Source organism: Barbus barbus (assembly GCF_936440315.1).
Source record: "Barbus barbus genome assembly, chromosome: 27".
In the NCBI taxonomy this organism is placed as follows: Eukaryota; Metazoa; Chordata; class Actinopteri; order Cypriniformes; family Cyprinidae; genus Barbus; species Barbus barbus.
The window spans coordinates 20574733-20600831 of NC_136755.1; the positions used below are offsets into that span (position 1 = coordinate 20574733).

At 36.6% G+C, this 26099-nt stretch overlaps 2 protein-coding genes across 2 annotated transcripts; both read left to right on the forward strand.

Moving 5' to 3' along the window:
- The first annotated feature begins 568 nt into the window (after window positions 1–568).
- Window positions 569–10987, forward strand: LOC306847524 (ras-related protein Rab-5A). The gene is made up of 6 exons (XM_079381491.1): window positions 569–1117; window positions 4815–5047; window positions 5123–5274; window positions 5368–5490; window positions 5578–5671; window positions 9099–10987. Exons 2-6 carry the CDS (start codon window positions 4882–4884, stop codon window positions 9212–9214), a joined length of 651 nt encoding a protein of 216 aa, XP_079237617.1. The 5' UTR covers window positions 569–1117; window positions 4815–4881; the 3' UTR covers window positions 9215–10987.
- A 724-nt stretch (window positions 10988–11711) lies between these two features.
- On the forward strand, window positions 11712–25707 carry LOC306847520 (histone acetyltransferase KAT2B-like). Its single transcript, XM_079381485.1, has 18 exons — window positions 11712–12038; window positions 13381–13519; window positions 13858–14003; window positions 14491–14577; window positions 15005–15186; window positions 16194–16385; window positions 16473–16570; window positions 16659–16784; window positions 19226–19365; window positions 19472–19680; window positions 21419–21545; window positions 21649–21759; window positions 22021–22164; window positions 22301–22415; window positions 23013–23043; window positions 23121–23184; window positions 23279–23363; window positions 23442–25707. The coding sequence occupies exons 1-18, from the start codon at window positions 11838–11840 to the stop codon at window positions 23642–23644; spliced, it is 2400 nt and encodes a 799-aa protein (XP_079237611.1). The 5' UTR covers window positions 11712–11837; the 3' UTR covers window positions 23645–25707.
- Window positions 25708–26099: the final 392 nt, after the last annotated feature.

Sequence of the window (26099 nt, forward strand, 5' to 3'; positions counted from 1 at the left end):
TGTCATTGTAGTCTGATTCATCTTCATTTTTGTCCCAAACCATTCCAGGCTATTATTTATGGTACATACAGTACTACGTCAGGGGTTCATGTGTGTGTACCATCTCATTTTAAAGGGCAATAAAAGTTTACTCTGCAAGCCATTTCCTGACTGCTTTTAATGAACACTAACTGTCTGTCTCCACCAAAACATTTATTCCAGCAAGAGCAAATTATCAGCTATCTTTAGACCAAGCTGATATTTTATTTAGGTTATGCCTCCACTCAAAACTGCACAAATTTATCTTGAATTAGACAGATTTTGTTATATCACTTTTAGAGGGTTTGCATGACTTAGCCTATACAGAATGGCTAGATTGGTTTGTTATTTGTGTAAAAATAAGATGTTTTTGAGTTCTAGGATAACATAAAATTAATCAGGTAATTTAAAATGAAAGGAATAGTGGTATATCAAGACTATGAACAATGTTTTTGGCCATAGCGTCTGAAATGAATGCGTCTATTATTCTCCAGACATTTTTAAAGCAGAAATCTTTGTCTAAAACAGTATCCTTGCGCCCTCTGATGAAAGACATTGCAACTGCATGTGAGAATGTATGTTGTTGATAGATAGATAGATAGATAGATAGATAGATAGATAGATAGATAGATAGATAGATAGATATATAGATAGATAGATAGATAGTGTAAAGTTAGATTTGTCTTAATATATATATATATATAAATTAAATAGTAAAAGACAGACAAACGGATAGATACAGGGAAGTTACAGTAAATATCAAGTTAAATATCACAGCTCTATAATAGCAAATAGCGTAAAACAAGCTGATAGCTAGACGTATGAGAAACCAAACTCAAATATCCATCGAAGATGTTTTACTCGGAGGAAGCACGTCATTGCAGGGCAGAAGTGTCATCTGACGTGGCATGAGGGGCGGAAACGCTTGTTTGTGTTTTGGTTCTAAAGGGGAAGTTGCGAGAGAGAAAAGAAAGGAGGAGACTTGATCGGGGTTGGTAAAATTCCCACTAACCGACCCCAATAATAAGGAAAACCTCTCAAAAATCTGAGCACCCCGTCGTCGCAAATCAGTTCACGTAACCTGTCGGCTGACATTCAGGTAAAAAGACACCGAATACCTCCGTTGAATGTGCCGTTTTCTGGTTTGGCGTAGCCCTCAAGCTAGTTAGCCACTTTAGCTTGCTAGATTTCGTCAAAAATGTAATAGGCCCCTTGTCCTTATCCAACCTACATAAGTCATCAAATCTGATCTCTTCAGCCTAATATATACATTATCCATGTTCTTGTTTCTTAGACGCGTGAATATGTGTTTATACTGGTATGCGTAACTTAGCTGATGCTTATGTCGGAATGCAGTTTGGGTGCAAACAGGGTGGGAATGCTGGAGTTAAAGTGAAGTTTCTTATCAGCTTATTATATTGTCGTTATTATCTGATTCTCAGAGCTATATTGCCGATCGCTGTGGTTTAACAGACTTGGCATCTGACCTGATGTGGGCTGTCTTTGCGAGGAACGACAGCTTGTTTCTTGGCTTGAGGCTCAAGGGTGTGTTGAAAAATAGAGGAATTGTTTAAGTTGGGTGACCTTAAGTCTAACCAATGTCGACTTGCTCTTCTTTAAATTTATGAAGTGCTGTGATGTTGATAATACAGGTTTATTTTGGGTATGTGATTCATGGACAGGATGACTGTGTGTCAACCTTCAACAGAAATCACAGGTTTGTTTTCGTTAGGCCTGTCATTAAAATGAGAGCACAATCTGACCAGCAGCAGTTGAGTAAAACCGCTCACAGGTGATGAGACTTTTGTTATGTCATGACTTATTTCACAAGCTGTGCTTTTTTGTTTCACTTTTGGAGTTTTGTACGTAAGCCACACAGAGTGTGAATAGACAAATGTGGTTGTTATATCAGCTGCTATACATACCAAATGGAGAAATGCAGCAGATTTGGCATGTTACGGGTCTTAAACCAGACACAACAGGCTTGCTTCTTAAGGAGTTGGTTTATGTCCTGTTATGCAGATAGAGATCCTGTTGTTGATTTAATGCGAGTGTCAAAGCAGGGGCCTGTATCATGATGGCAGATGAACAAATTCAGAGTTACGGGATTAGTTTAGAGTTGACAAAACCAAACCACTCCAATCCAGCTTTGTTTGCACCATGATGCTGATCATCAACTTTCTTTGTCAACTCAGGCTTTGATCCTGAGTTTGCGGAGCATGTGCACATGAATGTGTGACATCACTGGCGAACAGCCAATCACGAGCCTTGGTTAAAGGTTTTGCTGAAGGTTAAGAGATTGAAGAATATGATGAATTTAAATGCATTTATAATGAAAAAAGTACTTGTTCATGAAAGAGGACAAATAAAAGAAATGATCTTGCTTTATCAGTGTATTCACAAGTGAAACTTGTTAAGTTTATATAGTTGGAAATATACAGCGATAGAGACTCGAACATGTAAGGTCACATAGTAATTTTTAAAGCTTTATCTATTGATTCTACAGCTTATTTATATTATAGTCATACTGAATATAGTAACATTCATTTAAAATAAATTATTTATAATAACTGTTAAACTAAAATTGCTTGTGTGTAATGGATTAATAATAATATAAATCATATAATTATATAAATCTTATAAAATAGCTAAATTTTTGGTTTTGGCCAGACAAAGTAACTGGGGTAGTGACTTTTTTTGTGTCAGACATGTCACTTTGCTCACATCTGATTGGTCCAATTTCAGTTTGAGATCTCTAAATCAGAACATAACCTGCCCCGGAGCAGGTTAGCTGTGGAGTGTAAGTTACTATGGCAATGAACGCAACTAAAAGCCAAGCCACTTTCATGGTACCTAAAACCCAGGATTGGTGCAAACTAAACTGAAACTTACCTGGCTAGCCAGCTAATCCGGCTTCATGGTACAGGCCCCAGGTCTTGGTTTCTCTTATAGAAGGATAAGCTTACGATGACGCAACGCTGCAGCAGCCACACGAGCATCAGGGGTCTGTTTTTATGTTCTCCTATTTCACAACAGCAGTAACTGTGCAGTTTTGACTGGGAAAGTGTTTTCCCTGCTGTTTTAAGCCTTGAGGTTACCGCCACAGTAAATGTCTATCAGTTTTATTACTGTCATTTGAGTTGATGTCTGCATCTCTGGTATTGTATCTCAGGTATGTGAAGTCATTCCGAAGTCTGAGGTACTTAATTGGGAAGTGACATGTTTCCCCAGCTGTTGAATTGTTGCATTGGGATAAATGGGCTTGCTTGTTTTGACTGCTTACTCGGGACATTCTGTGCTAGAACGAGTTGCCATAGCTACAGACATTTATTTCTGCAAGGATTTTTCAGCAATGTTAAATTATGTTCAATAAAACAATAGGTTTTTTTCCATGTTTTTGATGCATGATTACAGTATGTACAGTCTGTAATGCCATGAAAAACTACTGAGTATATTAAATAATTTATTTGAATATATTTTAAAATGTAATTAATTCCTGTGGTTGTAATGCTGATTTTTTTTAGTCATTACTCCAATTGTCAGTCACATGAAAAAAAGCATTGTCAAAAAGCATTTTAATATGTTAGTCACATTTCTTCTTATAAGTTGTGCTGCTTAATATTTTCGTGGAATCTGTGATAAATTGTGTTTACATATATGTATATTAATTAGGGATGGCTCAATACCATAATTTTGGCTTCAGTACGTACCAGAATGCAATACCTGGTGATACTAAATCGATACCATAGGTGACAAATGACATAATAATAAGTGAATTTTAAATAAAATAATAAGTGAATTGAAAATAATTTTACAAAAAAAAAAAAAAAAATATATATATATATATATATATATATATATATATATATATAATACTACTACTAATAATAATAAATATATTAATACCTTTGTATCAAACTGTAACAAAAAACCTACAGGGAACATATCTTACATTGATGTTGGAGAAAAAAAAAATTATATAACTGAAGTAATACAATGAAAATATATTCAAATCCTCTTATCTTTTCAGTGCAAACAAAATGTCTCAAAATACCTACCGGGAATAGATTACATTTTGACTGAGTTTGAAAAAAATAAAAATACAACTGAAGTAACGCAATTAATGCAACAGCAGCGTATGAAATACTGTTTTGAGCAAATTTATGATATCGTACCGTTTGAAATATGTATGTATATATATTAGGGATGCGCAGTATACCGGTATTGAAATACCGGTATACCGCGCATCCCTAATATATATATATATATATATATATATACATACATACATACATACATACATACATACATACATACATACATACATATACATACATGTATGTATATGTGTTTCTGAATGAATAGATCATTCTGAATCAAAATGATTTTTAATAATTCTTACCCAGTAATGACAAAGTCATAGAAATTTGGTGTAGAAGTACAGGAGCCTTGATTATCATAATGTGTTGTATCATTTAGCATAACAGTGTAATTGGCAGGGTAGTTTTAATAGTTTTATATATTCAGCAGTAAGGAAGGAAACATGATTGAGATGTGGAAATCAAATTATGTTTTTGTTTGATCCAGTGTTTTTAGTCTAAAAATGTGCATGTCTCAAACCAAAAATAGCATTTGAGTTACTAGCTGCCATCGCTATAGCCAAGATGAGGCTTGATTCCCTGTACGAGAGCTCTGAATACAGAAAAAAAGAGAACACAGAAAAGATCTTTGTCTATAGTCGACATGAAAGTGCTCTTTTTCATTTCTCTTTTTTGGTTACATGTTGTCCTGTGCAGCCAGTACTGGGACAGCTCTCAGTGTGTGTGTGACCGCTTAAAGGAGACGGGGTGATTGACGACTGTCATGGCCAATAGGGGAGGAGCAACACGCCCCAACGGGTCCAACGCGGGCAATAAGATCTGCCAGTTTAAACTGGTCTTGCTAGGAGAGTCAGCTGTGGGAAAGTCCAGCCTCGTACTGCGTTTCGTCAAAGGGCAGTTTCATGAGTTTCAGGAAAGCACAATAGGAGGTAGGGGACTTTTATATTTAAATTTATGTGTACTGTTTGCACACGTTCTCAACGACTTTTCTCTTTTGCTTCCAGCGGCCTTCCTTACACAGACGGTGTGCTTGGATGACACAACGGTAAAGTTTGAGATTTGGGACACAGCCGGACAGGAGCGCTACCACAGTTTGGCCCCCATGTACTATAGAGGTGCCCAGGCTGCCATTGTAGTTTATGACATCACCAATGAGGTGAGTAGTTTTGTTTTTAAAGCTCTACATGAATGTACGTACTGTCTCTGTTCTGCTTCTCTTATTGTGCCTTTCGCTTTCTTCACCTTGAAGGAGTCGTTTGCAAGAGCAAAGAACTGGGTTAAAGAGCTTCAGAGGCAGGCCAGTCCAAATATTGTCATCGCACTGTCTGGGAACAAGGCTGACCTTGCCAACAAGAGAGCTGTGGACTTCCAGGTACACTTGACTTCACAACAAGACCAAAGAGAGTTTTTATATCTGACCATCGCTGTCTCCCTCACCTGAGCTGGTTTATTTCTACAGGATGCTCAGTCTTATGCAGACGACAACAGTTTGTTGTTCATGGAGACGTCAGCAAAGACTTCCATGAATGTCAATGAGATCTTCATGGCCATTGGTAAGGTTTTACCACAACAGTAATGATTTAAAGTAGAGATGTTTCCCTTCCCGATACCGAGTACTGATCCAATACCTGGGTGTGTATCTGGTTATACAGCTGTATGTACTACTAGCCCTGTATGAATTGATATAATTATTTTATGGTTTGCTTCACCAGATATATATATATATATATATACACACACACACACACACACACACACACACACACATAGTCTGGCGAGTTAACAAAAATATATATAACGTTTGGAAAATGGCACAGCTTTTTAATTATCTAAAAATACACCCTTATCAGTCAGTCAAGCATTATAAATAATATATTATGATAATCAAGTATTATTTAATGATAGAACTTTAGTAATTAGAATTAAAACTTGATAACCATGTATGAATGCATATTAGTCATTTTAACTGAATTTAAGACTGGTGGTGGTGCTTTTTTGGTCATTCAGTGTTTCTGTAAAAAATGGGGGAGGGGGGTCGTCTATCGTCTATATATATATGATAAGAAAATAATCATACTATAAATTCTACTAAGAACAATATAAAATGCACTGAGGATTAACGAGCTGCTGGATTCATGAATATTAATCACGTTGTCTGCTAGGGCTGGGCGTATCGATCCTAATGTCGATAGTATCGATACTAACGTTGGTATTGGTATCGGATCGATACTAGCCTGATAAGATCGATACTTTAGGTTAATTTTTTTTCTCCTATACACTTGTTAACATTGCTTAATACATAGAACAAAGTGTAGACATGTCTGTGGGTGTATATGCCGTTCTTTTCACATTCCCTGCTACGCTGTGTTTGGTTGTCATGCCATCACGTGACTCAGCGGCTCCGAGTGCGAGCGGATACAGTGAGAGATGGAACGGAACTCCGAGCTACTAAAGAAATGAAAAGGGGAGGAAGGAAATCCTTCACATAGTGCATATTATACCTGTATACCGAATTTGTCCTTTTTATACAGTATCACTGTAAGGTGTGGACTGAGTTTAGCTTTTTAAAATTATTTCTTAATGCATTAAGACACTTTAAATTTCATTATAACGGTTTTCTATGGGAGTAAAATGCTTAACATGTTGTTTAGCATGTTTGCATATATATTCTGGCCTCAGCTGCTTGCAACATATTATATTTCATTAACAAGCTGTATACCGAATTTAGTCCTTATTTATTTATTTGGTCTTTATCACCGTCTTCCTCCATTAATTGCACCATATTAAATGTTTTTATATTGCAATTAGAGAAAATGAAATTAAGCGTGTTGCATTCATGTTCTGGGTTCACCTGCTTACCTGTACATACATAGTAGGCCTATATATTTTTATAAACCATACCGAATTTGGCCTTTTCATATCACAGTTTTTTTATTGCAATAATAACAAACAAATATTACAGTATGTATAAAACACACAGAAAATACAGTACGTACATAACATACTAAAATCCTTTCAATAATAAACGAGTTATGGTTTAATACTTCTTTTTCATATCAATGTCTTCATTCAATAAGCAACTTACGTTAAACTTTTCTTTATAATGGCTTTCTATGGGAGGAAAATGCATAATGCGAAAACTGTGAACGTTGCTTTCATGTTCTAGGCACATCTGCTTACTTGTATCTAGTTTGAAACATTAATAAGGTGTATACTAAGTTTTGTCTTTTAATATTACGTTTTTAATTTATTAAGCCACGTTAATTATTTTTATAACTTTTCTATGGAAGGAAAATACTTACCATTAAACTGTTTATTGCTTTCATGTTCTGGGCTCCTCTGCCTGCAAAGTCCTTTTAGAAAGGCAAATAATATCCACATAGCTTAAGGTGAATATAATATTAGTCATATCAACATTAGTATTGTTATTTTTTTTTAAATTGTTGTTGGTCATTTAAATGTATGTTTTTTTAAATGACACGTATCGGAATCGGTATTGGTATCGGCGATACTGGCCCTGTATTTACTTGGTATCTGATCGATACCAAAATTTGCAGTATCGCACACCCCTATTGTCTGCATTGGCTCGAACTGATTTTCTAAAATCAAAACAGGGACTATAATAGGTGAGCGCCAGCCAATGCTGTTTGCGCATTAGCTCCGCCTACTACCGGAGAACCCGGCAGTTCTTAAAAGCTGAAGAATTCCAAAGGAACTCCGTTATTTTGACAGGAAAATACAACAAAGAATATCATTTACATGTAGCGTGTCAATTCTGCATGGTATGTAATGGTACATATGCATGGTACTCTCTCTCTCTCTCTCTCTCTCTCTCTCTCTCTCTCTCTGCATGTGAGAAAAAAGTAAAGTGACAGCGAGTCGTGCGCTTCACACTAGAGTTTACGGTATGTCAAATACAAGTGGGCTGCGCATCCATTCAGATGATCTGAAAAATAGCACAGATCGCTTGACGGAGAGTGAAACTCTGAAGCGCTCAGTCAGAGTGTTCAGCGAGTGAAAATATATCTGCGCAAAACTTATGCATAGCCTCCAACTCACACACTGGCGAGTAAAATCGGAGCATTTATTAGTCAGTGGCTAATAATAGACATAATTTAGTCACTCAGAGTGAAGATTTAGTCGCATATGCCAGTGATTTACTGGCAATGTGCTAGCACGTTTGTATTTCTTCTTCGCTGCTCTAAATAATGGTTGCTTGTGGCAACACAGCACAACTTCCTGTATTTGCATTCTGAGCAGCGAAGAAGAATTGATTTCCGATTTGCAGCATTAAGCAAAGCTAGCAGGCATGATGGTATCGGATCGGTACATGGGTTCAAGTACTCGCCGATACCGATGTCAGGATTGTTTGTGGTATAGGTGGAATTTCCGATACTTGTATCGGAATCGGAACAACCCTAATTGAAAGTATTTATAAGATATTGGAAATGCAACATAGTATTTTTTGTGATGTTTTGGTGCTAAGGTGTATTATTAATGATCAAATTTTTTATTAATAATAATTGATTTTTAATTTGTACTTTTATTTAGAAAAAAAATCACAAATTAGATCAAAAGTGAAAGTTAAAAAAGTTACAAAGATTTCAATTTAAAATAAATAGTTCTTTTCAACTTTCTATTAATCAGAGAACCCTGAATAAGTTTCCTCAAAAAGGTTTCCTCAAAATATTAAGCAGCACAACTGTTTGCAACACTGATAATAATGAGAAGTGTTTTTTGAACAACAAATCAGCACATTACAGTAATTTCTGAAAGATCATGTGACACCAAAGATGAGCACAATGGCTGCTGAAAATTCGGATTTGACATCACAGGAATAAATTTCATTTTAAAATAGAAAAGTTTTTTAAACTGTAATATTACATTTTAAAAAAAAAAATGAAATATGAGCATAAGAAGCATATTTCAAAAACATTAAGAAGTGTTACAGTGTTAATTTCTTGTTTTGTGTCTCTTCAGCGAAAAGGTTGCCTAAGAATGAACCCCAAGCCGCCGGAGCCAACAGTGGGCGGAGTAGGGGCGTGGACCTCACAGAGACAGCCCAACCCACTAAGGCCCCCTGCTGCAGCAACTAACACAAAACAAATCCCTCTCACCAAACTCTGTTACCGCAACAACTAACGCAAGGTCCCGCCCTCCAACTTGGTTTTTGACTAATGAAATGCCTTCGCTTTCCCCATTTTCCACAACTTTCTTACGCTGTAACAAAAGCTCTGACCCGCCCATGTATCTGCTGTGTTTTTGTTTTGTTGTTTTTCTGTAAAGACCCAGGCTTCTTACTGTATTCATGCTTATGGTCATGCCTTGTCTCCAAACTGTAATATATGCCGTCACAGATATCCATCAAAAAAAAAAAAAGAAAGAAAAAGATTCTCTGAATGCCATTTGCCTGACCTGGATGAAAGGGGTGGGGCCTCTGCAAGGGTTCATCTGCCCTGTCATAATTCAGAACTCTACAGTTGCTTCTTTTTCTCAAATTGGTTTTCATCTTTTTTATGATTTAGTTTTATAGAAATGTACATTTCAGAATAATGGATGCATGTATCACTACAAAGCCTGAAAATGTTAAATCAAAGTTTTAACCTTATCCAAAGGCACACATGGTGAGAGAGGATGTGACAAGTTACCCCGGCCCCTTTGCTCCACCCTGTCTCGTTTCCCTGCTCTTTCCCTCTCGCACTGATTCTGGATGCCCCAGCGTCTCTGTTCAGTGGCAAACTGCCCACTTCCTGAAGCTGCGCCGCCAACAAAAAGCCCACCCCCTTCTTAACCACACACACATAGCCAAGATCCCGCTCCCTTGTTATTCTCTCACCAGTTAGCAAGCCTTCACTTTTTTGTCAGCTTTATTGGCACCGTCTTATAACTGCGTGAATATGTGGCTGCGCTTTCATTCAGCATAAAAGGCGTAAGCTAAAAAAAACATCTACATAAGATAAGTAACTTCCCTTTCACAAACATGCACCAGTCACGCTCGCACTCTTCTGGTTCTAACTCACCCAGGTGTTTCTTACTCCATGCCTTGCACTAATTTTTGGTCTTGATATTATCTCTTGCGAGTACAGCCAGAGTGATATAAATATATATAAATAATTTACTGTAAATAGGGTGTTGCAATGTATTCGTCTTTTCCATTTACTGTTGCAGGACTAATGCTTGATAGGGAGTTAGATAATCATTAAAAAAAACAATTGTACAGTAACCAAGAATTGCTTTGATAGGGGGTTGGAGTTACGTTTCTTTTTCACAAATGGTTAAATTATAATCAATGGTCTTATAAAAATGTATGTAGTGTTATTAACAACAAAAAAGAAAAGCTTTTCTTCAGTGGTCTGTTTTGTAATTTTCATGAAAAAGCAAAAACCTTCACAAATGTTTTTGTCACTAAACAGTGTCCACATCAACAGTTCTTCCTCTGCTTTTTGTCCTAGCATCGGACAACATATACACGTTTAACATTCTCTCAATCTTCTACCTTTCAGGATACTGGTACCACATAAATTCGCTGCTACATTCAATTTCTGTTTCTGTTTTTTTTTTTTTTTTTTTTTTTTTATTTTTTTTTTTTTTTTTTAAAGTGTCCCCACTTTGAAACTAAAAATGCAGTTACATAAATATTACTGTTAACATATCAAATAAATTTCTTATAAATGGTATTGATAATATTGTGTGTTCAGAGGGCAAAATTAACTTCTAGTCTTATCACTGAGTGGAATTCCCATCACAGTGCGGATTCTTGTATAATAGCATTTGTTTGTGATAATGACCCATAATAAGAAAATTGTACTTTGAGTCTCAACACCTTATTTGTTTGCCCATAAAGAACTGATTGCTGATTTTATTCCATGACTGATTGCAGATAAGCTTCATTTTACAAAGTGTTTTCCAATTTTCTTATACACACACACACGTATATGTATATATATATATATAAATATATATAGTTTAAGTTTTAGTAATTTGTGTTTTTGCCATTTATTAGTTTTTATTATAATTATAAATAGTCTTTTTTTCAGTTAGTTTTATATTTTATTTTCAGGTTTTAATAGTTTTAGTTTTATTTAAGCCCAAAGCATGCAACTGCTCTTTAACCTGAGGTTAAACCCTTTTTGCATAACTTCTGGAGGGGTCTACAGGTCTAAAGTATGTTTACTAAAGAGATGACATTAGCACTAGGCCCTGATTTTATCAAAAGCATGTTATTTGTGCAAGTGGCTTCACATTCAGATCTCTGCTGATAAAAATACCTTAAAATGGCATAAGCTGGCTTCTTGGCCTGGTCAGGCTGATTTTAGACCAGATTTGGGGAGTTTTTAGCATGTCATATTGGGAGGCCAGCTTCCAGACCAGTTAAACCAGCTTGGTCAGGATGCTAGAGCAATATTTAGCAAGTCTGTTGAAAAAGTAAGTTTCGAGCAAGTCATTTTAGAAGCAATAATGTCTCGACAAACCACGCTTAACGCTTGTAGCGTATTTGACCTTGAAAGGTTCGTTTAGAAACATGGCATATTTGTATCCTTCAACGAATCATAACGGGATATTCATTTGTGCCTCCCCTAGCGGAGACAAGGCGGATTTACAATGTCAAATAAAAAAGCAGGGATGAACGCCATGTCTGATCCCGCTGTTGAGGGGTAGAGACAGCGAATACAGCGGGCGGACTTCGAGGATTCGAGTCGGAGCGCGGAAGCAGGCTCGATGTCGGAGAGCGCGGGGATTCCTCAGGGCTCCCCGGCGGTGGGTGCAGCGGGCTCGGCTGCGGTTGCGCCAGGGGTCGGTGGAACCGAGTGTTCGGGCGCTGCTGTCGGTTCTGCACGTATCGCCGTCAAGAAGGCGCAGCTGCGGTCCTCCCCGCGTCCGAAGAAACTGGAAAAACTCGGTGTATATTCCTCGTGCAAGGTACATTAGAGATGTAAAAACATTGTTTACGTCTACAGTGCAAAGGAAAGACTCGCTTTTATTTGTTTAGCTGATAGCTGAAACTAGCTGTTATCTTACTTTACCCACTCTTGAGTTTGCAAGCACAGCATAAAAAGCCATTGCTTTGTCTTCCATTATTTTAAACTGCGAATATGTTTTTTTTTCGTGCTTTAGCCACTTAAATTAATGCACAACAAAAATATGTCAATGAACTCATTTCCGTGATCTGCAGCGATAATACCGCTGTGTTTGCCCATAGTGGGCAAGATGACGTGAACATTGGGTACTCTTGGCGGGTTATCAATTTATTTTTTATTTTAACAATGATTGCAAATTTGTAAATTGTATTTTACCAAGTCAGACTAAAGTTTCATGGTGCTTTGTTGCGAGAGTTCTGCCGGAACGGGAGACGCAATCTGAAGTTGATTACTTGAGGAGAGAGCGCGGCGTCTTTGTTTTGACAGGATGACAGCTGCTAAAGGGGCGTGGTTTGATACAGGGGGCGGGGTCTGTTGATGGGGGGCGTTTTCTGCCCTTTGTTGTCAGATCAGGCACACGAGACATACGGAGGCCCTCAAATGTTGAAATATTTAAATAAATCAGTAAATACTAATGAAACATTCATACCATACAATTATTTATTAAATATTTTTTTTTATTTCAGCACAAAGGTTGTCTCTCTTGGGGAAGTCGTGGCCTAATGGTTAGAGAGTCGGACTTGTAATCCGAAGGTTGCGGGTTCGAGTCTCCGGCCGGCAGGAATTGTAGGTGGGGGGAGTGAATGTCCAGCGCTCTCTCCACCCTCAATACCACGACTGAGGTGCCCTTGAGCAAGGCACCGAACCCCCAACTGCTCCCCGGGCGCTGCAGCATAAAATGGCTGCCCACTGCTCCGGGTGTGTGTTCACGGTGTGTGTGTGTGTTCACTGCTGTGTGTGTGCACGTTGGATGGGTTAAATGCAGAGCACGAATTCCGAGTATGGGTCACTATACTTGGCTGAATGTCACTTCACTTAATTTTAGTTTTTAGAGTTACACTCAACAATAGTGGGCATCATGTTGTTTCAACATTTATTTAATGATTTATTTTTTTAGTAAGTTTGAGAAATTTTGGCCCTTCATAGAGTCCATCAGCATAAATTAAGCAAGGCTAAATAGTCCTGAAAATACTTTTTTGATTTATGAATAAAATAGTAATAACGTATAAAGGAGTCTATTGGTTTCTGTGCACTACTTTAATATATTTAGTGTATGAACATATTCCTTAAGTAGTCATTTGACTGTCTTATTTTGTTGGCTTATCTTTTTCATTCTCATACAGGCTGAAGGAGCTTGTAAGTGTAATGGCTGGAAGAGTCAAAACCCACCTCCAACTCCGCCCCCTCCAACCCCGCCCAGGGCTGAGCAGCCAATTGCTGTTAACTTAATGGAGCCCTGCAGAAGCTGCAGCCACGCCCTCGGTAATGACTGTTTATGTAATAGTACAGCACAACAGCAGAGTTCAGGAAGATGAAATCCCATTCTTGTTATCCATAGAGAAATGAATGTTTAGTGTTATAATATATAAACCTTTCAAGAAAGACCTACAATGAGTCAGGGTTGTTAAGTGATAGAGTATTCACTCAAACAACTTAAACTATATATTTGAATATTTTGCAGTAAACTATAAGCATATGGTGTGTTTTTTTAATATCTGAAATCAGTTACTTAAAGTCAGCAGTTTTATATTGTACTGTGTATGCTCAATGGCAAGGCTTCTTACAAAGTCACAATTTTATTATTTTGTGTTACTGGCCAGGTGACCATGTGACACACCTGGAGAATGTGTCAGAGGAGGAGATGAACAGACTGCTTGGAATTGTGCTGGATGTGGAGTATTTGTACACATGTGTCCATAAAGAAGAGGATCCTGACACTAAACAAGTTTACTTTTCTCTCTTTAAAGTGAGTTCTGTTGTTGCACATTGTGAAGCGGTGGTTACGTGCGCTACAGTGCGTGACTCCCTGTTTTGGAAATATAAAAAATATCGTTCACTGAATGAAATAGTGACAACTATTCTGTTTATTTAGTACAAGTCATGTAATTACCGAAAGTCTGGGGTCAGTAAGATTTGTAATGTTTTTGAAATAAGCTCACCAAGATAAAAACCGTGATGCATTTTCAGGATTCTTTGAGAAATAGAAAGTTCAAAAGAACAACATGTATTTGAAATAGAAAACTTTAGTAACATTATAAATGTCTTTACTGTCACTTTTGATCAATTTAATGCATCCTTGAGTTGCTGAATAAAAGGATTAATTTCTTTAAAAAAAACTGGCCTTAAATTTTTAACGGTAGCGTATATTAATATATATTTACATTCTGATGTGTTTAATCTGTTTGCTACTATTTGTCAATCTTATCTACCTGTATTTGTTGAAAATGTCTTAGTTGCTACGGAAATGCATCCTGCAGATGGGAAGACCTGTGGTAGAAGCTCTGGAAAGCCCTCCTTTTGAAAAACCAAGCATTGAACAGGTAGCTGCTTAAATTGCAAAGCTGTAATCTCCATAGGTAATGAATAATGGATGATCAGTATGCATTTCATCAACGTCTCATTCTTCAATATTTATTAAACCCCTCAGTCTGGAATATTTGATAACAATATTTGGTCAACTTTTTCTTCACATCGCATTCAAACATTATGTTAGTATCAGGAAGTGTAAAAGTGCAAATACAGATAAATCTCCTATAAGGTCAATAGTGTCTTTATTCTGAAACAGGCATATGAAACAGGACATTTTGGGCAACCTCTGATGTTTTTAACCACATTGATTTCTTGGTTTATATATAGGGAGTGTACTTTGCCTGTGCTGCACGAATCAGAGAGATACCAAACACATTCCTGACATCCTTGTTGTGGGTGTCACACATACATTTTTTTCATATGTTGTTGTTGTTGCAGGGTGTGAACAACTTTGTGCAGTTCAAGTTTAGCCACCTACCGTCAAAGGAGAGGCAAACCATTGTGGAGCTTGCAAAGATGTTCCTCAACCAGATCAACTACTGGCAGCTAGAGACGCCCTCACAAAGGAGGCAAAGAGCACCTGATGATGATGTGGCTGGTTATAAAGTCAATTATACCAGGTGAATGCTAGTTTAGTTGAGTTTCGGGACACCTAAGAGAGGAGTGGGTCTCGTTTTCCATAGAAAAGCAAAAATGTAATTGTTTTCCTCTTCTGTTTTGTCATTTACTTTTACTTTTACTTACTTTACTTTTGTCATTTAGCAGACGCTTTTGTCCAAAGCGACTTACAAATAAGAAAAAGTAACTAAAACTAAAAGTTACAACTCTCCACATATGTAAGAAAATAAAGAAATTAAATAAAATTGACACATGCATATAACAACATTTCAATAATAAACATATAAATGAAAAAACTAAAATAAAAAGCGATACTTCTATCCCTTGCCGGTGTCCCTGCCCGGTGGAGTCGCACGGTAGAGTTGATGGTCATTTCAAGATAACATGAAATAACAATTGGCTGTGCTTATTTTCCTAAAGTGCCAATATTATGCACATTTACAGTTTAAGGTCCTGAGCCTTCATGAGCATCTATAGACAGTATTAAATCTATATTAATTATGGCTTCTTTATTGAAAGTCTGTACAATGTTTTTCGCAACTAAAATAAATGGTCTTCTCAACATAGCAAAATCACTTACCCAACTCTTCTTTGTGGGCGGGGCAATAGAATTACAATGTCTCTGTAATCGAACTTAGTCAGGGTTGGGTCTCTTTGAAAAAAATAAAAATAAACTTTTTTTGACAATGTTTTGAAAGTTATGAAAATTAGATGATCTAGGACTTGAATTACATGATCAAGTCTTTCCCGCACAGCCTCGTATTCATCTGTATTAAATTCACTATGACATCTAACATGATTAAAGTATAAAGGCAGGACTACAAACGAGGAATTTCTGGAAAGTGTTTTCTGTTGGAGAGATGAACTCCCTTTGATGCTGACTTAGTGCTTTGTAACTTTGCAGATGGTTTACATGCACAGAAAGCTATATTAAACACTAAAGGAAAGGTAAAACAGAAAAAAGCCCTTTAATACATATTTCTGGTCTTCTTGTGTGTTCGTGTTGCAGGTGGCTGTGTTATTGTAATGTGCCCCAGTTCTGTGACAGTCTCCCTCGATATGAGGCCACACAGATTTTCGGCCGCACTTTTCTGCGCTCTGTGTTCACTGTAATGAGGAAACAGCTGCTGGAACAGGCCCGGCAGGAGAAAGACAAACTACCACCTGAGAAACGCACACTCATTCTTACACATTTCCCCAAGTAAGCACGCAACCACACAGACATAACTTTCCACAAATAACAGGTCCATTATACGTGTGTATGTGAATATGTGTGTGTTGTGTGCAGGTTTTTGTCTATGCTGGAGGAAGAGGTTTATAGTCATAATTCGCCCATCTGGAGTGAAGACTTCATGGTTCGTTTATCAGGTGGACAGATTCCCACAGGTGATTAGCAATGTTAGAGTTAATTTTATTCAGTTGTATATGTCACATGGCTATGTAAACAGACTCTTCTCCTCTCTGATTGGTGCAGTGATCAGTGCTCCACCCGTGACCCGCCCCCTGTACTACAGCAGTAGTCCCACCCCAGTGGAGCTGGTTGGAGGAGGCAGTGTAAGCCCGGCCCGGAAAACAGCATCTGCTTTGGAGCCCAATCCAGGTATCAACTTATTTTATGACTTTTTATTCAGTATCTTTGCCATTTATGCAGTCTTGATGATGAATCTAATTATTGTTAGTATTTTGGGGTCAGTAAAGCTTTTTTTCTTTTTAAGAAATCATACTTTTATTCAACAAGAATTAAAATGTATTAAAATAGAAAATAGTTATTTTAAATTGAAATAATATTTCACAATATTAAAGTTTGTACTGTATTTATTTTTATTTAAAGTACCCCCTGAGATTTAAGCTAATATTACAATCATTTCACTTAAATGTAATGTTCACAGTTTATTGATAAATGTGACATGCATGTAAACTTATAAAATTAAATAAAACATTTGAGGGTTTTATTCTGAAAAATGCAGAAAATCATTATAATTTATTATATTTATAATTATACAGTTATAATTTATAATATTTACACTTTATGAGCGTATCATGGTTAATCTTTAAATATTTTAATCTTTAATGTAAATCTAGGTCAATATGTTTACCTTAGAATTTAGTTGTTACTTTAAAATACATTTTTACCTATTTAATCCATTAATCTAATAAACATAGCATCCCTTTTTATATCATAATGTAGAATATAATATACAACTCCAAACAATTTGTATATATAAAGCGCTATACAAATAATATTGACTATATATGTATATATATATATATATATATATATATACAGTGCCCTCCAAAAGTATTGGAACAGTAAAGGCAAAATTGCTCTGTTGGCTGTGGAGTCAAGACATTTACAAATATGATTAAAAGATGAATATGAGACAAAACTACAGAATGTCACATTTTATTATTGGGTGATTCAAAACAGATGCTTTACCAGCTAAGAAGTTCATCACTTTTAGAGTTTCATCCCTCTATCTGATGTGAGCATAAGTATTGGGACAGTTGCCTCACAGCTCTTTCTAAGTGATCAGCTGTGTTCTGCATTAATTCTTCAGATATTAAAAGCAGGGAATGTGTCGTATCAGTTATATCCATTACTTCTGCATTCAGAATCTTGCATTCGATGATGACACACATAAACCAGGATGAAGGGAGCTGACTTTGAGAGAAAAGCAAGCAATTTGGATGCTAAAAGAAAAGAGGAAGTCAGTTAGAGCTCTAGCAAAAACAAAGGGCATGGAGAAATCAAGAGTTTGGAAACCACCAGCAACGAACAACGACCTGATCAGCTGAGAAAACAACAGTAGCTGATGACAGACAAATCATAAAAGCTGTGAAAATGAACCCTAAAAGACGTGTCTGTAAAATTACCAACAACTTCCAGAAAGCTGGGGTGATGCTCTGACAATGTACTGTCCTCAGGAGACTTTGACACAGAATTACAGATGCTACACAGCAAGATGCAAACCTCTGACCAGCACCAAAAATAGAAAGATTAGAGTTTGAAAAAAAGCACAAAGGTGAGCCAGAAGAGTTTTGGAACTGTGTTTATGGACCGATGAGACAAAAGATGAACCTTTATCTAAGTGATGGGAAAGCAAAAATGTGGAGAAAAAGAGGGAACTGCAAATGATCCCAAGCATACAGCCTCATCTGTAAAGCATGGTGGAGGTGGTGTCGTGGCATGGGCATGCATGGCTGCCTCTGGAACAGGCCCTCTCAACTTTACTGATGACTTAATGTATGATGACAGTAGCAGAATGAATTTGGAAGGGTACAAAACCATCTTGCCTACCAATATTCAAGAAAATGCCACCAGATTAATTGGGAAGTGCTTCATATTGCATCAGGACAATGACCCAAAACACCCTGCCAGTTCAGTCAAGGAATTTATAAGGGCAAAGAAATGGAAAGTCTTAGATTGCCCAAGTCAATCTCCACATTTAAATCCGATTGGACATGAATTTCACCAGCTGGAGAGGAGAGTAAAGGCAGAAACTCCCCAAAACAAGCAACAATTGGAATTGGCTGCATTAAAGGCTGGGAAAAGTATTTCAAAGGATGAGACCAAGAGTCTGATGATGTCTATGGGTTACAGACTCACTGCTGTGATTGTGCGCAAGGGATCTGCAATTAAATAATAGCTTTTAATCTTTTATATCTGCCTTATGTTCAACTGTCCCAATACTTATGCTCACATCAATGAGTGGGATGAACTCTAAAAGTGCTGTTCTTTTTATTTGGTAAAACATGTATGTGTTCAAATGGCTAATAATAAAATGTGACATTCTGTAGTTTTGTCTCATATTCATCTTTTAATCATATTTGCAAATGTCTTGACTCCACAGCCAACAAAGCAATTTTGTCTTTACTGTTCCAGTACTTATGGAGGGCACTGTATATATATATATATGTATGTATGTATGTGTGTGTGTGTGTGTGTGTGTGTGCTGCAGACAACTGATGTGTTAAAATTGCTAAACTTTACTGAATCAGATTAGAGGATCTTAATAGATTTGACTCTATGCATATATGTAGGTGGAGAAAAGCGAAAGTCTTCTGAGCCGTTGTCTCACGAGGACAGCAAACGACCCCGTGTGGTTGGTGACATTCCTATGGAATTAATTAATGAAGTCATGTCTACAATTACAGACCCTACTGCCATGCTGGGACCAGAGGTAAACAGAGCGTATCTAATTTGTTTTTTATATCATAGATGGTTGTACAAAACTCATATCATAGAGACTAGAGCAAAAATAGTCCTTTATTCTGTCTTTCTCTCAGACCAGTCTTCTCTCCGCTCATTCTGCGCGTGATGAAGCTGCTCGATTAGAGGAGAAGCGTGGCGTCATCGAGTTCCATGTCATTGGAAACTCCCTCAACCAAAAGCCCAATAAGAAGATCCTCATGTGGCTTGTTGGCCTGCAGAACGTTTTCTCACACCAGCTGCCCCGCATGCCTAAAGAATACATCACACGCCTCGTCTTTGACCCGTATGTTTGCCACCATTAACCATTTTAATGTACTTAAAGGCCAATTCGCACAGAAAAACACCAACAAACAAGTTGGCTGTTGGATTTAGAATTTTCTGAAATTTATGTTTTCAGAAAGTCATGTTCACACTGCCCCAACAGACACCAACAAACACTCACTGAACATTTTCAGTCAGGTGAAAACAAAAGCCAACCAACAGCAGCAGACCCTGACAGGGGTAACACACTGATCCATGTTTGTTGGTGTTTGTCTGTGCGGTATGAATTTGCCTTAAGACTTTAAATGTCTGATACCTATAGTAACAGGCCTACTGTAGAGGATTGAAGCTTTAAAAACTGGCGTTTTCTGTCATTTTAAAGGGATAGTTTACCCAAAAATTTTAATTGTGTTGTCATTTAATCAGCTTCATGTTGTTCCAAACCTGTACGAGTTTCTTTCCTCTGTTCAACATAAAAGGAGATATTTTGAAGTAACCAAACAGTTACTGGTAGCCTCTGACTACCATAGTAGGGAGATAATACTATGGAAGTAGGGGTGTGCAATATATATCGTCCACAGTAATATCGTAATTGCTGTTTAAACGATATGCGTTTTTGACATTATCGAGTATTTTGCAAAAACCAAACGAAAACACATCCAGAGAGTGCACGCATACAGATAAGATGCAGGTTAGACTACTGCGCGAGCACATTTAAAGTTCACAGTTTCACTGCATTATTTAGTCTATTAAAATACATTTAGAATTCCTCAAAAGATAAGGGGAAAAATATGACGTTATATATATGGTGTTTATATTGGTCTCATCTGATATAGTTAAAGGAAAGGAAGGAAAGGAGGTGACTTGTGGCCAAGTATGGTGACCCATACTCAGAAACTGTGCTTTGTATTTAACCCATCCAAGTACACACACACAGCAGTGAGTAGTGAACACACACACACACACACACACACCCACCCGGAGCAGTGGGCAGCCAATGTCACATAAAGAGTACAGTTTTTTCTCTAAATACCAGTATGACTGCAAATGTGATATTGATTTTTTTTTTAAAACAGGCCAATAAACCAGAAGTTAATATTAACTGGCACAACAGTTCCTGTTTTTGCTCTATTTCATCAACGACAATGTGTCAAACAAAGCCACAGCAGAACAGTTTTACGTTGAATGACTAAAATTTGGTTGATACTGATTTAATTTTGTTGGTAACAGCCCTATAGTGTCTTACTGTTTACATTTATTGATTAAATTATGCATACACAGGTTAGAAAAAAAATTGGCCTTATAAACATAAAAATGCCCATAAAAGCTAAAAATCAATTTAAACTTATTGGAAAAGTTCATTTCTGTTACTCCTGCAAACTAACCATCGCACAGAATAAGAAGAATATCAAATGCTTTGGGAGTCAGCTGCCCACGGTAGTCTTAGACCTGCCAAAATATCAGCACAATAACATGCTCAGCAAAATGAATATTGTCTAATTAAATCATATCTAATTCATTAAAATGCCTGAAAATATTGAGGTATTTTTTTGTCATTATCACACACCCCTATATGGAAGTCAATGGCTATTTAGTTACCACTATTCTTCAGAATCTCCTCTTTTATGTTCAGAAGTCAGTTTGTTAGGTTTAGAGTTAAATTGTATTTTAATTGTTTAATCTGGTTAATGTTAACCTCTTGCTTCCTGTAAACTGTGACAAAACATTGTGATGAGTCAATGCATTTCCTCTTTACACAGGAAACACAAGACTCTGTCTCTGATTAAAGATGGCCGTGTTATTGGGGGAATCTGTTTCCGGATGTTTCCAACTCAGGGCTTCACTGAGATTGTGTTCTGTGCCGTCACCTCCAATGAACAAGTCAAGGTATGCTGTCTTATAAAAACTGTGATGCATTCCCATTATTATTAGTTATTATTCATTCTCACTCATTGCTAGCTTGACCTTTACTCATTTGATTGTTTTTAAGGGTTATGGGACTCACCTCATGAACCATCTGAAGGAGTATCACATCAAGCACGAAATTCTCAACTTTCTCACCTATGCTGATGAATACGCCATTGGCTACTTCAAAAAACAGGTCAGTGCTCTGTTAGTGCCATGACACAAAATACAACTAAAGTGGATGGTGAATTATATTGCCAAGCTCCAAAAATGGCAAAAAGCGAGGATGTTCTGCTTAACATCTTCTTTTGTTTAACAAATGAAAATGAAATGAAAACTAATATAATAATATAATGAAGAACAATGCTGGGTTATAACAACATGAGGATAATATTGAGGTACTATCGCTTTAAGTATATGTCCCTATCCTTATTTTGTTTCTCTTGCTTCGTGTCAGGGATTCTCTAAGGACATTAAAGTGCCGAAGTCAAAGTATGTGGGCTACATTAAAGACTATGAGGGGGCCACACTCATGGGCTGTGAACTGAACCCATGCATCCCTTACACTGAGTTCTCTGTCATCATCAAGAAACAGAAAGAGGTCTGTCTTTGTGTGTGTGTGTGTGTGTGTGTAAGCATGGGATCTGAGGTGTCAAAGAGGTTACACAGTATGGTAAAATGCATCATGTTGTTATTGCCTAAAGGCTTTTCTATCTCTATCTTACCCTCTCTCTCAGATCATTAAGAAGCTTATAGAGCGCAAGCAAGCACAGATTCGGAAAGTCTACCCTGGCCTGTCCTGTTTCAAGGAGGGAGTTCGTCAGATTGCCATTGAGAGCATTCCAGGAATCCGTATGTATTACTTTTATGTAGTTTTATATATATATATATATATATATATATATATATATATATATATATATATATATATGTATGTATAAAAATTTATAATAATAATAATGATAAAATATTAATTAATTTTAATTGATTCATATTAATTGTAGTTTGTGTAATTCTTTAATTTATAACAATAATACAATTTGAATAATATTACCATTTTAAATGTGTTCTATTTGAATATATTTTAAAATGCAGTATATGTTGATTTGCTGCTCAAGAAACATTTCTTATCATTCTCAATGTTAAAAACAGTTGTGCTGCTTAATATTTTTTTGTGGAAACAGTGACGTCAGGATGCTTTGATGAATAGATCCTTCAAAAGAACAGCATTTTTTAATAGAAATCTAAAATTTCCTGTCACTTTTGATGTATTTTATTAATTCTTTGCAAAATAAAACATTGATTTATTTTCTTTACTTACTTGCCCCAAACCTTTGAACAGTACTGAATAAATATTAATTTGATTTAATATTTATTTCATAGTAAATAATATATTTAAATCAATAAGAAATTGAATTGAAACTTTACTGTTTACTTGTCTTTGGACAGGTGAGACGGGCTGGAAGCCTTTAGGGAAGAGGTGAGTATGTATCTGTCACAGAAAAACAGACCTTATGTAAACATGTAGTTTGTTTCATTTTGTGTACTTTTTCACAGCAAAGAGCTGAAAGATCCAGACCAGTTGTACAGCACCTTAAAGAACATCTTACAGCAGGTCAAGGTAATATATCTGCATTGCTTACATGTTTCAAAAACTATATTTCTGAAATAAAACCATAAAACGACTAATTAGGAATATGCATTGTACTGCTCAGTCACACCAGAATGCATGGCCCTTCATGGAGCCTGTAAAGAAGAACGAGGCACCTGGTTATTACCAAGTCATCCGCTTTCCTATGGGTATGCAGAGATCTCTTATACACAATGCACCTTAGGCTTACTTTTGAGCATGCCTGACTGTTGTATTGTGCATTGTAGACTTGAAGACAATGAGCGAGCGTCTGAAGAGTCGTTACTATACCACACGGAAGCTGTTCATGGCCGACATGCAGAGGATCTTCACTAACTGCAGAGAGTACAACCCTCCTGAAAGCGAGTACTACAAATGTGCCAACCTACTAGAGAAATTCTTCTACACCAAGATCAAAGAGGCGGGCCTCGTCAATAAGTTATCCAGCTAGGGGGCGCAAGTAGTTGGTTTCCGTTTCTACCTCTTTTTCTCCACATTTATCATATATATAACTCCCCATTGTTTTTGCATCAAAAGGAGGGTTTTCTGAAATGAAGACATTTAAAGGAATAGTTCACCTAAAAATTCAAATTTTCTGAAAATGTACTTAACCTCAGGCCAGCCAAGATTGTTTGTAATCTGTAAAAATTTGGAGAAATTTAGCATTTCATCACTTGCTCACCAATGGATCCTCAGCAGTGAATAGGTGCTGTCAGAATGAGAGTCAAAATATCTGTTAAAAGCATCACAAGCAAGCCACGATTCCAGTTTAACATCTTATGAATCAAAAAGCTGTGTTTGTAAGAAACAAAACCATCATTAAAGCATCACAAGGCATTAACTGATGGAGTCCTGTGGATGTTTTTATCAGCTGTTTGGACTCTTATTCTGACGGCACCCATTCACTGCAGAGGATCCATAGGTGAGCAAGTAATTTAATGTTTAATTTCTCCAAATCTGCTGAGATGAGCAAAAAACACATTTACATGTTGGATGCTCTGAGGGTTATTATATTTTCAGGAAATTTTCATTTTTGGGTGAACCATTTCTACAAAGATAAGTATTTGGCGCGTGTGAATATCCGCATGACCGCCATGTGTGAAAAGTCTTAAAAATTCCTTCTGCCAAAACTGCGGAACAATTTTACGGTATGTACAGCTGGATGCTTTTGGTGTGCATGTGTTCTTGCTAGTGTGTGTATATAATAGTAAAAATCTGTTTATATAGATACAATTTTATGAAAAAACTGTATATTTTATATAGTAGCGAAGAATGTGGCCTACAACTCAGCCAAGAAAAATTACTCTAATTACCTAATGTCGTACCTTCAAACAGCACTTATTTATTATTAAACCTAAAGAAATGGTGATAAATACTAGTATTGATACAATGAAGATTCCTAATCAGAAACTTGCACATTTGCGGTCTTTATCAGAGCATTCCCTGTGCAGCGAGAAAACAGTCTTAATATGCTTCATTTTTATGGCTGTGCTTCTAATAAAAACGTACAGCCTTTGTATGTAAAGGTGACACGTGCAATGACTATTGTTGTTTTCTAAAATATTTATACTTTTAAATGGGCTTTGTACTACATTTGTTGGAATGGGGGATAAAGCTATTTTAAGGTCTTTGTACCTTTGCTTTTAAAGACATAGCATATTTTATAGAATGATTAAATATTTAGAGCAACTAATATGAAAGAAATGTCTACTTTTGTGTTAGACTGTTTTAGTAGAGGGTAATGTTGCACAAACTGCACAATTCTCTTTTTATTTTGCACTTTTTTAGATACAGAAATTGTTAAAGAAAAAAATCACAATCATTCATTTCTTGAGTTATTACACGTTTATGTATATTTGATCATTTATTCGGATGCCATTTTTGTTTGCTGACCAATTTAGATGTTATTAAGCAGAATATGTCTGTTTTTGTTTTGATTAAAAATGAGTCCTGGATTTGTGCAAAATTTAGCCTAGCATTTCACCATGTAGCACAATGCTCTCAATGGTGTTTCCAATACTATAAAGCCAAGTAAAGAAAGCTTATTTGCTCTTCCAGGATACCTGTTTCCTACATAGCTGTGCTCGTGTTCTGTCTCTTCGCGATCTTCACAAGATAATAAAATAATGTCAAATCAGTATTGACAGCGTTTATGTATTTGTCAATGAGCCGACTGTTTCACGTGTGGGTCCTGACTGTATGTTATCCGTTACTTATACAACAGTTCTGGTCCTTTAATCTGATCAGCTGAGCAAGAATAATATTAAGTGTAACATCACTCCGCTTGTCTGTGATTGCAGTGTTCCATACCAGCTGTCAGTCTGTGCATTGATCCTGCTATTTTCATTACTGAACAGTTTTTTTTTTTTTTTTTTTGTGCATATTATTATTGCATTATTTATAATTGTTTGAGAAAATAGATTCTTCATTACAGTGGGCTCACTTAACATCACAAACTGTGCTTCTAGATTAAATTAAATGAGTAGACAACAGTATTTTTTAATGTAATGCTTAGTTCACCAAGAAATGAAAATGTACTCACCCTCAGGTCATTCAAGATGTAGATGAGTTTTTTTCCCCCTCAGGACAGATTTGGAGAAGTTTAGCATTATATCACTTGCTCACCACCTGATCTGGAATTTTGGCCAGAAGCAGTGGTGGATTTGTTTCTTACAAATGCAACTTTTCGTTAGACGTTAATTGATGGACTGGAGTCGTGTGGATTATTGTGATGCTTTATTAGCTATATAGACTCGCATTCTGACGGCACCCATTCACCACAGAGGATTCACTGGTGAGCAGGTGATGTAATGCTAAATTACTCCAAATCTGTTCCAAAGACGAAACAAACTCATCATCATCTTGGATGGCCATGGGTGAGTACATTTTCAGAACACTTTAATTTT

What these genes read in the sequence shown, in the direction of transcription:
- LOC306847524 (XM_079381491.1), top strand. Translation starts at nt 4,882, where the DNA reads ATGGCCAATAGGGGAGGAGCAACACGCCCCAACGGGTCCAACGCGGGC. An exon ending in TCAGGAAAGCACAATAGGAG is followed by an intron (nt 5,048 to 5,122) that starts GTAGGGGACTTT and finishes TTTTGCTTCCAG; the next exon opens with CGGCCTTCCTTACACAGACG. An exon ending in AGAGAGCTGTGGACTTCCAG is followed by an intron (nt 5,491 to 5,577) that starts GTACACTTGACT and finishes TTATTTCTACAG; the next exon opens with GATGCTCAGTCTTATGCAGA.
- LOC306847520 (XM_079381485.1), top strand. Translation starts at nt 11,838, where the DNA reads ATGTCGGAGAGCGCGGGGATTCCTCAGGGCTCCCCGGCGGTGGGTGCA. An exon ending in AGGTGGACAGATTCCCACAG is followed by an intron (nt 16,571 to 16,658) that starts GTGATTAGCAAT and finishes TGATTGGTGCAG; the next exon opens with TGATCAGTGCTCCACCCGTG. An exon ending in CCTCCAATGAACAAGTCAAG is followed by an intron (nt 21,546 to 21,648) that starts GTATGCTGTCTT and finishes ATTGTTTTTAAG; the next exon opens with GGTTATGGGACTCACCTCAT.